Raw genomic sequence first — 13,051 nt, 5'->3', positions numbered from 1 at the left:
CGAGATTCTGTTTTGTTAATCGTTTCATTATTTTAATACTACTAATTTCATTATCACGGTGCATTATTTAAAGCATTACTATACAGTTATTTTCAAATCAGCGCGTAAAATTCAAGCGAATACCCTCTATAATCAGCACCACCTATTTTCCCATCAAAAATCAGCTCACATTTTTTAACCCAGAGATGTTCCTCCTTCTCTACACTCCATAGTAAACACTTATATATAACCTTAAAAAATCATTTTGTCTACTTCTTCAGTCTTCGTAATTTTGGCCCTTTGCCTTTCGACACCATCTAAATGTATTTATTTTAACTTTGGAGATACTGTAAATGTAGCTAAACTTCGGAATTATGGCATTGAGGTATAGGGAACATTAGATGGAAAATAATAAGTATTTCGAAAAGCGAAAAATGCACAGGGTGATCCATTTGAAATAACAAAATTCATTATTTTTCCGAAAAAAGGAAAGATCTGACAACAACGTAAATACCACCATTATACCGGCCCTATCACATGACCCTTGCGCACAAAAATTTATGAAATCTTACAAGCATTTTTCGAGATCATTGAGGTGTTCCATACATAAAACTCACTCACGTTTCTAGTTTTAGTTTTAAGAAAATACTTATGTATTGTATTACTTACATAATCTTATGTACAACAACAATTAGTCGTTGTCTTTGAATGCTGTACCGAAGAGTTAGTTGTATGCGACCTAAACCTGCTTCACCTGCTGATCTAAAAAACCAAAATAAAAATTATGCCACTAATACCTATTCAGTTATCAAATTTGGTGATAATGTTATACTTACGATGTTACACTTGAAGTTCGATGATACAGAATATCTGTTGCTTCGGAGGTAGGTATATTACTAACAAAAGACGTGGAAGAATCTTCGATGAGATCCTCAACCACTTCGTTTGATGGATTGAGTGATTCCGAAGGATCGTTGTTAATATTTTCTTGTGATACGTCGGTTGAGTCCAAGTTTTCTGCAAACAACAAGTCAACATTGATATTTTAATAAAAGTACGGCTAACAGAAAATATTATTCTGCAGCGTTTTTAGACATTACTCAGGCCTTTGAAAAGGTTAGCATTGCATGATTGCCTTTTATTCAAAATCAACCTATTAATTACTACCAAATCCTTCTTTCCTACCTCCTTGATAGCTATTTCTTTGTTAACTACCATGATGAACAAACACCACTTTACAAAATAAATGCCTGAGTTCTTCAAGGAAGTGTCCTGGGACCGCTGCTTTACCTCATATTCACGGCAGATCTACCAATTAACAATAATGTATTAGCAGCTACATTTGCAGATGACACCGCCATACCAACATCACACAGATATCCTATAATTACGTCTAATACATTGCAGCTCCATCTTAACAAAAGAGGAAAATGGCTGAAGAAATGGCGCATTAAAGCAAACGAATCGAAATCAGTCCAGGTAACCTTCACCAACCACAGAGGCAAATGCCCAGGAATCGATCTAAACAATCAAGCCCTACCACAACGTGATTATGTCAAATATCTTGGCATGCACTTGCACCGATTAACCTGGAGGAAGCACATATTCATCGGACGCAAACAATTGAGTTTGAAATTTAGCGATTTATACTGGTTAATAGGTATAAAATCCCAATTATCTTTCAAAAATAAAGTACTGATCTAGAAAGCAATCCTCAAGCCCATATGGACCTACGGAGTCCCATTAAGGGGATCAGCATCCAATATTGAAATTATGGAGCGATTCCGATCGAAGGTCCTACGAATTATCGTAGATGCTCCATGGTTTGTGCCAAGCTTTGTCATAACTGGTGACCTCCTTGTGCCATCGGTTAAAGCGGAAATAAAAAACTTATCCATAAGTTATATAAATAGGTTAAGCCTCCGAACCGAACTTATCCACCTCCTTAACAGTCTATTATTCCCATATCGAGTCGCATCTCAAGTCAACAAGAAACCTGAAATATCTTTAATAATATCTTTGTTTGTTTTGCGATGAAGTCACTTTAATTATTGGAAACGTAAATCGGCATAATTGTGGATACTGGTCACGTAACAATCCCCGTTGGATGCGTGAATCCCACACCCAATATCCCGAAAAACTGAATGTATGGGCTGGAATAATAGGCGACAAAGTAATTGGTCCCTTTTCCATTGAAGGTAACTTAAATGATCTAGTCTCTTCAGATTTATTGGAAAATAGTATTATACCTGAGTTGGCTCGGATATTTCCAAATCCAAGTGAGTATTTTCAATTACATTTAAAAATAACTTCATTATAAGAAATTTTCAGTTTCAGTTTCGTTAAAACATTTTACTAACATGTTACGAGATTTGTATTAGCACATAAATTATTGAATAATATTCAAATTAAAGGAGTTTATTCAATCGTAACCATCTAAATGTACGATATTTATTGTAACTTTGGTGGAGATACTGTAAATGTAGCTATAACTCAGAAACTGTGGCATTTAGGTATCGAGATCATTAGATGAAAAATAATTTCTTAAGGATTTTGAAAAGCGAAAAATGTATAGGGTGTACCATTTGAAATAACAAAGCTCATTATTTGCCCGAAAAAAGATTTCACAGCAATGTAGGTACCACCATAATAACGACCGTATTACAAAACCCTTGCGCACAAAAATTTATAAAAATTGTACAAGCCGTTTCCGAGATTATTGAGACGTTCCATAAATAAAACTCACTCTGACTAAATAGTATAGAATACACGCAGTAGTCGTATTATAAACAAGTTGAATTAATTTAAAATCTGATTAATTAAATATGATATGATATAATTAAAAATTAAATATTTAACTGAGACTATGGAACGTAAAGATTAAATTTAGCACACACTTCTCTGTGTTGAATTTGCATCATCTTATTGTAAAAACTTTCATCCTGAAGTTACTTTAGTTACACACAATTAATTTTTTTATTTATTGGAGTCATTTATTTGTTTTTATCTTGTTTTAGTTTGAAAATTAAACAATAGAAGGTAATTGAATAAATGTTTTGATAACAATTTTTAAAAGAGAAAAATTAAGATTAATAACATCGAATATTTGAGTAATATATCCGAGAATACATACATAAAGAATAAAAAAAGCAATCGGTGAGTGGATTATTATTACTTAAATATTTCGTACATAAAATTGAAATAATAATTTTGTAATTATGATATCCCTTGTCTCTCGGGCTACAATATGCATCATAATGACTGATGTTGAAAAAACCATTTATTACAAAATTATTCAGTGACACCATGATTATCTTTCGCATTAATACGCCGAATACAGCGATTTTTTGGGTATTTTAGCAATTCTGAAAGTCATAGTTGTTCGGACGTCCTCGATCGATTCCCCGGCGAATATGGTGGTTGTGGTGATACTTGACGCCACCAAACATTCAATGCGCAATTACAATATCATTGTCGTGATGTAACACTCAAGTTTATTGACTATTGACTCTTTTTCAAAGTCTTAATTGACGGTATGTCCAAGTAAAACGAATGACTGTCAGAGAAGCTGATGAGCATCATTTTAATTCTTGATCTTTTGCGAGCTTTTTTTTGGTTTTCGATCATTTGGTTGAAAAATTTGTGATCACTTTCTGTCTGTTTTAATAAGTCGCCAAAGTTCACAGCAAACTTCATCGCAACGCGTTGCTCTTAATCTCGTCATTTTTTTACGGGCACCACTAACACACAATGGAACAGAAACATCGTCGAAGATGTTTGCATCGAGTGTTTGGCAATGTTTCACAGTAATAAAACCGAATTTTTGTGCTGTTTCATAACCATGGATGAAACGTCGCAACGAACCATCACTTCACACCCGAAACAAAATAACAATCAACTGAAAAGGGAGAACAGGCCGCAGAGAAGGTAATGACCGTTCCATCTGCAGGCAAGGTCATGGCGTCGGTTTTTTGGGATGCGCGTGGTATAACTTTCATTGACTCTCTTGTAAAAAAAACTTTCAACGGCGAGTATTATGCGAATTTATTGCGTTTGAACGAAGAAATCAAGCAAAAACTGCCGCATTTGGCTAGATTCAGCTCCCTCCTATTATTTTCTGTTCCCAAACTTGAAAAAATGACTCGGTGTAAAAGACAAAGATTTTCCTACAATGAAGAGGCGATGTCGGAAGTTAATGGCTATTTTGAGAAGCTTGACGATTCTTATTATAAATATGGTATCGAACTTATTGGATATCGATGGGAAAAGTGTATGGAGCTAAAAGGAGTTTACGTTGAAAAATTTTTGTTTGTTTTCTTTGTTGGGCCAGGTACTTTTGGGACCATCCTCGTATATTATATATATATATATATATATATATATATATATATATATATGTGTGTGTGTGTGTGTGTGTGTGTGTGTGTGTGTGTGTGTGTGTGTGTGTGTGTGTGTGTGTGTGTGTGTTAGGGTAACCACAATATATGGTAGAAGTTTCGTTGTTTCAAGGTTAGCACAAGAGAGGAAAGCATCTAGATTCATTACTTAATTGTCAGACATCTTACATTAACTTTCAAAAAATAATCCAATGCTACAGCTCCAGTCATCTCTTCTTTCAACTGCAAAGAAATGCTGAGGTGTTCCGTCATCAAATGTAAACCTATTTTATATATACGTCTAAAAGATTGAGGAAGAATAGATTTGACAACACTAAAATTCTCCATCTTTGGTGTTCGCAGCTTTTTTTAAATTTAATTCTTTGTCCTCTAATAAACATTCTTCTTTATAAAGGTCCTCCCATTCCTTATTACGTTTTCGTTACTCCTTCATCTGTAATTTTCCTCCATAAATTAGAATATTTCCTTTCTTTTCATCAGTGTTTTCACGCTCCTAAACTTTTGTGCTCCTTTTGCTATTCTGGTTTAAAGTTCTAATATTCATATCAATACAGCATTTCCTCTTCGACCTCGTAAAACTATTCATCACAAATCATGGACTACGCACTTCATCCAAGAATATGAGATCACTTTTGTACGAGGATGTATTGATATCTAGTTAGCCTAGACCAGTTCCATGCATAAACAAAATATTGCGTTTCCATAGCAACGAACAATAACTTATCAGAAGTGCCAGTGTAAAATCAAAAAAGAAAACCGGAGCTACGCAATAAATTAAAAGGATTAAAAGATGTCCACCGAAATTGTAAAAATCGAAAAATTGGAGTATCGAGCCTTCACCAAGTACCTGTATTTAAAAGAGTTAAGACGTAAGCACATTTACAAAGATATGCTTAATACCCTTAGTGATCAACGTCCTTTGTATGCGACCGTGAAAAATTGGACTGCAAGCTTCAAAAGAGGTAAATTTTCCTTTGAAGATGATGACCGATCGAGAAGGCCAGTTTCTGTGTCAGTCCCCGAAAATATCGATGCAGCTCGTTCTTGTCCAAAAATCTGCCGAAAAAGTTCTTGCTGCAGTTTTTTGGGATTGTCATGGAGTAATCATGAGATAAGGGTAGAACAATAACTGGAGGTTACTATTCGATAATACTGACAACTCTACGAAATCGATGGAATGACGACAATTTGGTTCTCCAAGACCTAAGAAGTATCGTGTCCAAAAATCTGGTGGAAAAGTTCTTGCTTCAGTTTTTGGGATTGCCATGGGACCTAATCATGATTGATTTTTTGGATAAGGGTAGAACAATAACTGGAGATTACTATTCGACATTACTGACCACTCTACAGGAAAAAATTAAAGAGAAAAGACGCGGAAAGCTATCCAAAGGTGTTTTGTTTTTGCAGGACAACGCTTCTGCACACAAATCTCATGTTGCCATGCAAAAAATTCCTGATTTAGGGTTTGAATTACTAGAACACCTCCCTTATTCACCAGATTCGGCTCCGTCCAACTATCACCTCTTTCCTCAACTGAAAAAAAGTTTGAAAGGTCGTAAATTTTCTTCCAACAAGGAGGTGATAAAAGCTATGGAGGTCTGATTTGCAGAGCAAATGAAACATTTTTTTTTGAAAGGTCTAGAGACGCTTCAGGTTCGCTGTAATAAATGCATCCAATTAAGATGAGAGAATATGTTGAGTTATACAATATTTTGACATTGAAATTTTATTTGGTTTTCTAATAGGCTAAGAATTTTTCAATATATCCTCGTATACTGAAAAGATCACAGATAATCCTCAATTATATCAATAAATATAGATTATTGTATGATAAAACTATCAAAACTATCACAATAATGGCATCCAGAGAGCTATAAATTCCTCGAAAGAAACTTTGTCTGTGATAAATGATTTGAGAAACAAAACCCGTTCATCAAACACTATTGACCTCGATCCAGACGAAATTATTTCGTGAACGTAAAATATCTCGATGCTCTTTTTTTCCTCGTATCTTCTAAAATAATCAGTGACAGTCTCTTCCTCAGACACGTAGATATATTTGAGCTAGAGAAAACCATTCTCAGCAATCAAAACAAGATTTATTGCGGCAACGATGGGTTATCAGCTAAGTTATTTTGGAATTTTCCAGTGATAATTACGTTTTATGTTCTCTAATTGACGAATCCCTTGAAAAGGGGTGTTCCCTATCTGTCTAAAAACAGCTATAATTGCACAAGGGTGGTGAGAAAAATAATACTAGACTATCATCCTATTGCTTTATTACCTATCCTATTGAAGATAATTGAGCAAAAAATTATCCTCTGCTTGTTTTGCGATCAAATCTTTGTTTGAATAGCTCGATTCTCGTAATGCTTTAGCAATTTACTACTCGTTGTTCGAATCCCATCTTCGGTATGGTTTGCCTTTCTGAGGGTCTTATAATTTGCACCTTTTCTAATTTATCTTCAAATTAACTATACTCTCTCTCTCTCTCTCTCTCTCTCTCTCTCTATTCTGGCGTTCAAAAAATAACTTACCCAAAGAAGACTTAGAAACGTTAGAAATGCTTCTCTTCATGACTCCAGGATCATCACTTCGAATTTCTGCTATCACTTCAGATTGCTTCAAAATCTATAAAAAATTGTCAGCATTGAATAATCATTTTCCGTTAATGATTACTAGTAGAAAATTTAATGTCACGAGGAAGTGGCAAAAAATTATTAGAATGAACAAGTTGGTGCCCACTACCCACTGCAATTCATTTTTATTTTTGCTTATCTAAAAATTTTTAAATAAAAATTATTATTATTGAAATAATATTTTTTCAATGTAATTTTTAATTTTTCTAAGCATTATAAAAATATAAAATACGTTAAGCTAGTGGGTGTTGATAATTTTAGTTCAATTAATTACTCTAAGAACAGGTAATATACAATTTGGTATAGATTTACAATCGTAGACCAGGTATAGTTCTTCCAATATCAATTGCAGAAGACAGGTATGCGAGGAACAAACAATATTTTATAAATACGCACGGCACTCGTACCAAACTAAGAAATGAAAAATTTTTACTCCCCGTATAAAATTATGTAAACATCTAACAAACCGTCAGTTCACGTGGACTCATCATCTCCACTGTTTACGAAATAAAACATCGAATCGTGAGAAGGTCAATGTAAACAATTTCTTCGAGATATTCCAGCCAAAAAGTCTGCGATAAGCATTGGTGTGGCTAGGTGAGATTTAAACAATGGGCGAATGAATACAATGAAATTGCACATTGTAGTTAGAATAAAGACAGGTATGAATTTAATAATAAAGATTTAGGTATACAAACACAGCAAGTTATTTTAAATACATTCTAATGCTTAAAAAAGGAAAATATTCAGCAATCTGATAATGCAATCATAATAAGAATTGCTGAATCAACTAGAATAAAAAAATAGAAATCGAAAAGGGTTGATGTCGATCATTCACAGAACCGAAAAATATGTAGAAAAACTGAAATCAGTTGGAAGTAATACAGCAAAAGTTAACAGATTTTCCAGAATAAAATTATACCAGTTTAGAAACATTGTATCAAATTTTTTCAGCATGTTTTAAACTCAAAACTTTAAACACAAGGATCGTTCGATGGCGACAAGATTATTTATAAAAGACTACCGAAGTTCTAATAGACACATAATTTATCTAGATAAAACATTGTTTGACTGTCACGATGTAGTAAATTTCGGTTGGGTTGATAATAGTGAAAATTGTTGTGCGAATGGACCATGTTCTAAAGGGAAACGCTTTATAATAGTACCGGAAGCAAAGACGGTTTCGTACTTGATGATTTATTAATACCTGCAAAAAAAATTGAAGATATGAAAGGTCTAAAGTTAGAAGAAATTTATTATTTTGACAAGCTGTGGAAAAAAACGTGGTTATACTGTTCTCAGACTACCTTTTTACTATTGCTTATTTAACCTTATAGAGATAATATGGGTAAACGTAAAATCAGAATTACGTAAACGTAGTTAGTCTCCAGAGCTGAGGTAAGAGGTGGTATAACTGGTAAAGAAAGCTCTAGCAGCAGACCGCCAATAGCTTTGGAAAAACTGTGTTGAACATTTTATTAAAGAAGATGAGTTTGTGGTACCATCCTCTTTACAACCCAACATAATTCAATCAGATGATTATTCTTGTTCAGACAATTCTGACTACCATGAATATTTATAAAGATACTTTGGAATTAAAACGTTTTTTTCTTTTGTTTTATTCACAAAGAATTTATTTTCCTTATGGTTTTTGCTTTGAAATTTCGTTTTCGAGTAAAAAAACGAATGAGGTACAAAAAAGGCTCAGTTCACGTCTGGTACCCTGTTTAACCAAACGCCTTCACAGGCAGGTACATTTTACTCGTCTATTTGTTTTATAATTTAATATTCAGTTGTAGCAAATTAACGAGGTATAATAATGTTTTTTTCTAAGTTCCAAGTAGGACTACATTTAAGTGCATCTGTCTAAATAACTGCGTATAATACCGTCCAATTTATAATGATTCGATTGCTTTTTAACCAATAATTTCTCGCATAAGATATACATTTTTTCAAAAGTATTGCCTAAAGCCTATGGTAGATCAATTAAAATTGTCGGCAAGTGTTTGGAACCGGTTTTTATAATCTGCAATTTTTGTATGCAAAATCCTCAAGAATCCTGAGATTTTGTCTGTTACATCTAATATTTGAGTATGCTGCAAATAGCATTTTTTCAACTTTTGTATATTATACGTTTTATCTATTACTATTAAAAGTTAAAAAAACAATAATGTAAATATTTATCATAAGATTTATATTCAGTAGTCACTTAAAAAGTCAATTTTATACGACTTTCTAGCTACAACAGTTGTCGGCCATCATGTGACTATTCCATAGTCATTAAAATATATTATAGTTTAAATGCCCTGATGTAGTCTTCCCCCTGTTTCAAAAATTGAAAAACAAATATAAAAATAAATAAATAAAGATACAAATGAAACAAAATTTCCATATAAAGAGGTGAACTACAATGAACAATAAAATTATAGGAAATATGTAATAATTAGTATATGAGTCCATAACAAAAATTTGACCAGTGGGCAGCATGCCCGGAATTAAATATTACTATTAGAATAGAAGTCGTTTACAGAGTAAAAGGCACTTTCCAGTAAATATGCCCTCAAATTATTGCGGAAAGATGATATCGATTTGATTTCAATTGGCAAGTGATTGTGCATTTTTTTGCATTGTAAAATTTTGAGCACTTGACTAATTCTGAACGTGGAGTAGGTAGGTAAAGGTCGTGCTCCACGCTCCTAAGTAGAGAGCCGTGCAAAGACCTTTGAAATTGGAAAAGCGTGATTACGAACTAGGCAAACGGATTCAAAGATGAATAAGGAAGGAAGAGTCAGAATTTTCAATTTTTTAAAGAAATCGCTGCTGTTAGCCCTGCTGTCTAGTCCGAGTAAATGCCTAACAGCTTTCTTTTGTAGTTTGAAGATTTGCTTAAATTGAGTCTGTGTAAGTTAGCATTAGCATCAGGAAAATATGAAAGCAGATCATGGGAAGGAGTTATAGAATTTGATAAATTTTTAGCTACATACGCAAAGTAATTATTGAGGTTATCAGGTGAAGTAGAGATTATGCTCGATGAAGCAGCCTTATTTCTGTTTCTTTAAAAACATTACGAGAATTGGCGAGTCTTCTATTATAAATATCTTTTCGTATAGTTTCACTAAATTTTTAAAGAAGACATTATCTGACAATTTCCTTAGGCGCGAAAAAGATCGCATATTATTGGCAGTGCAAATGTACGTAAACTTTTAGTGGACCAGGATCCCAGAAGGGAAACAAATTGGATGCCAGACTAGTTAGTGTGTTTATGAATCTAGAAAATTCCACATCACCAAAGAGCATTTTCCAGTTAGTTGTTTGACAACGGTGCTTGAAGTTTTCAAAATTTTTTTCCGAAAAGATACGGTATAATTTGCGAGAAGCATTTTGTTATCACTGCTTCATGATCGGAGAGACCTGAATTAAAGACGGTACCGTCGGTGGATTCTGGATCATACGATGACACGACATAGTCTATAGTACTAGAACTAGTCTTGGTTATTCTGGTTGGTGTCGTTATATGCATGACCAGACCAAAATAATCATAAATTGACTGAAGACATTCTTGACCAGCACACACACTGGAATAATTAATATTAAGATCGCCACATAGAATTATTTTGCTTTTTAGAGGTAAGGATTCCAGTAAGGTCAGTAGTTTGTGACAGAAAGTATGCACGTAAGCGTCAAATGTTCTGTAAATACAATGGGGATCATAAGTCTTGTGGTAGACGATAGAAAATTCGAATACTTTTGTTGTTTGTGAACATGATCATAGTACCTCCATGAGATAAATTAGTTCTATTGAATCTGGTTACTGTTGTATAGTTTTTGACAAGAACAGGCTCTTTACTATTTAACCAATGTTCAGTGATAGCAAAAATTTCTGGAAAATTAAGATCCTCTTGTGAAAGATACAGTTCATCTGTTTTGTGTCTTAGAAACAGGCCGAGTATGTCATAGTTCAGACTTTCAGATGGTGCTTGCTTTTCTGATCGCGTCATTTTAACTAAGAAATTTTACTTTCATTTGGAGAGCTACAGAAATAATATTTGTTATGGTTTTCCCTAATTTTTTTGAAGCTGTAGACGTTTCTCCGATGAAAAGAAAGACCTGGAGGCAGAAATATCTGCTTCAACTTTGGCTGAATCAATACCATACGTGTTGTGGATACGATAATATAACCCACGCAAGGAATCCACGTCGCTAGGGAGTCCCTCTGATACTAGCGTTATTTGATGTTGGGATTCGTGTGACCTTCGAAGCACAGGCTGGATGTTTGGTCGTGGATATAAGCGAGGTATAGTCGTTATAAGTGTTTTAAAGATTGCGGGATCCCCCAGCTTTGCCAATACATAGCGTAGTAAATAAGTTTCCCCGATTCTTTCCTCACATTGTCCATTTAAATATGTTCACTGATAGACGCATTACTTAGATCTCACAGCGCGAGGTTTAAAGGTTTTAAGGGTGAGTTAGAAGTGTCTATTTGGTACCAAGCGGTCACATACTCATATCCTTGAGCTGATTGAAGTAAATTTTCTTTTGTACACCAATTTTGAAATCGGAGTACAAAGGCTTGGAAAAGTTGATCTTAATGAAGAATATTTTGAAAAACAATAAGGCCATATTCAATTCTAAATATTTGTTTTTATTTGTCTATCTCCAAACTAAAGTAGCGACTTTCGTATACCTCCTTCATGGTAATAAAATGAATCATATAAATTGAACTATATTTATTAGCGTTATATCATAAGAACATATTCCAAACTAAACTGTAAACTGTTAATAATACCTATAAGTTTCAATATTAATATACTGAAGCACAAAGATCCGTTGTAAACTAGAAGAATGACAAATATTAATTAAATTATATTTGTTATCGTTATGTAACAAGAACATATTCCAAACTACACTTTTTTTCAGTCAATAATAACTCAAAAACAGGGATAATCTCAATATCGGACTTGAGGACGAAGATCTGTTATAAAACATTCTATTCAACATTACAATTGAATTCAAATTGATGGTATATGCGGTCAATGAAGTATTACTGTCAAGATGTCAAAATAAAGGAAATAAAATGCGGGACTTTCATAAAAACACTTAATCTACGAGTCAATGAAGGAGGAGTACGAGAATATATTGAAAAATTCTTATCCTGATATTTTATTATTACCCAACATATTCTTCTCTTAATTGGATACATTTATTACAACGAAAATGCAAAGTCTCTAGACCTTTAAAAAAAAAATGTTTTTTCCTGCTCTGCAAACCAAATCTCCAAGGATTTTATTACCTCCTCCTGGAAGGAAATTTACGACCTTTTAAACCTCAGTTGAGGAAAGAGATGATAGTCGGACGGAGCCAAATCTGTTGAATAAGGGGGGTGTTATAGTAATTCGAACCCTAAATCACAAATTTTATGCATTTCAGCATGACATTGTCCTGCAAAATCAAAACACCTTTGGATAGCTTTCCGCATCTTTTCTCTTTAATTTTTTACCGTAGAGTTGTCAGTATTGTCGAATAGTAATCTCCAGTTATTGTTCTACCCTTATCCAAAAAATCAATCATGATTACTCCAAGGCAATCCCAAAAAACTGAAGAAAGATTTTTGGACACGAAACTTCTCAGGTCTTGGAGAAACAGAGTGTCGCCATTCCATCGATTGTTGCTTTGTTTCTGAATCGTAGAAATGTACCCAAGTCTCATCCCTAGTAACAATTTGGTTTAAGAAGTCTACATCGTTTTCAAATCGAGCACAGATCGAACGCGATGCTTCTACCCTTGCACACTTTTGCTCAATATTCAAACATTTGGGACTCCATTTTGCAGCGATTTTTCTCATGTCCAAATTGACGTGAACTATATGATAAACGCGTTCGTATGAAATGAAATTAAGTGTTTCATATATCCGTTTTAGCCCAATTCGACGGTCTGATAAAATCATGTCATGAATTGCATCGATATTTTCGGGGACTGACACAGAAACTGGCCTTCCCGATCGGTCATCATATTCAATGGAAAATTTACTTCTTTCGA

General features: G+C 33.8%; 1 protein-coding gene across 2 annotated transcripts in view; it reads right to left on the bottom strand.

Annotated features, from left to right (window-relative positions):
• The window catches only part of LOC130447308 (extended synaptotagmin-2), a 127,154-nt gene that overhangs the window by 18,202 nt on the left and 95,901 nt on the right, over positions 1-13,051 (bottom strand). For both annotated transcript variants that reach the window (XM_056784052.1, XM_056784053.1), the window contains exons 15-17: positions 6,914-7,007; positions 816-996; positions 649-741 (exon numbers count right to left, since the gene is read on the bottom strand). In XM_056784052.1, the coding sequence (XP_056640030.1) occupies positions 649-741; positions 816-996; positions 6,914-7,007 (368 nt within the window). The remainder of the gene's footprint in view (positions 1-648; positions 742-815; positions 997-6,913; positions 7,008-13,051) is intronic.

Source organism: Diorhabda sublineata, chromosome 8, assembly GCF_026230105.1.
Source record: "Diorhabda sublineata isolate icDioSubl1.1 chromosome 8, icDioSubl1.1, whole genome shotgun sequence".
Classification (NCBI taxonomy): domain Eukaryota; kingdom Metazoa; phylum Arthropoda; class Insecta; order Coleoptera; family Chrysomelidae; genus Diorhabda; species Diorhabda sublineata.
The sequence above is the reverse complement of the archived record's forward strand: the minus strand, read 5'-3'. Positions and strand labels throughout refer to the sequence as shown.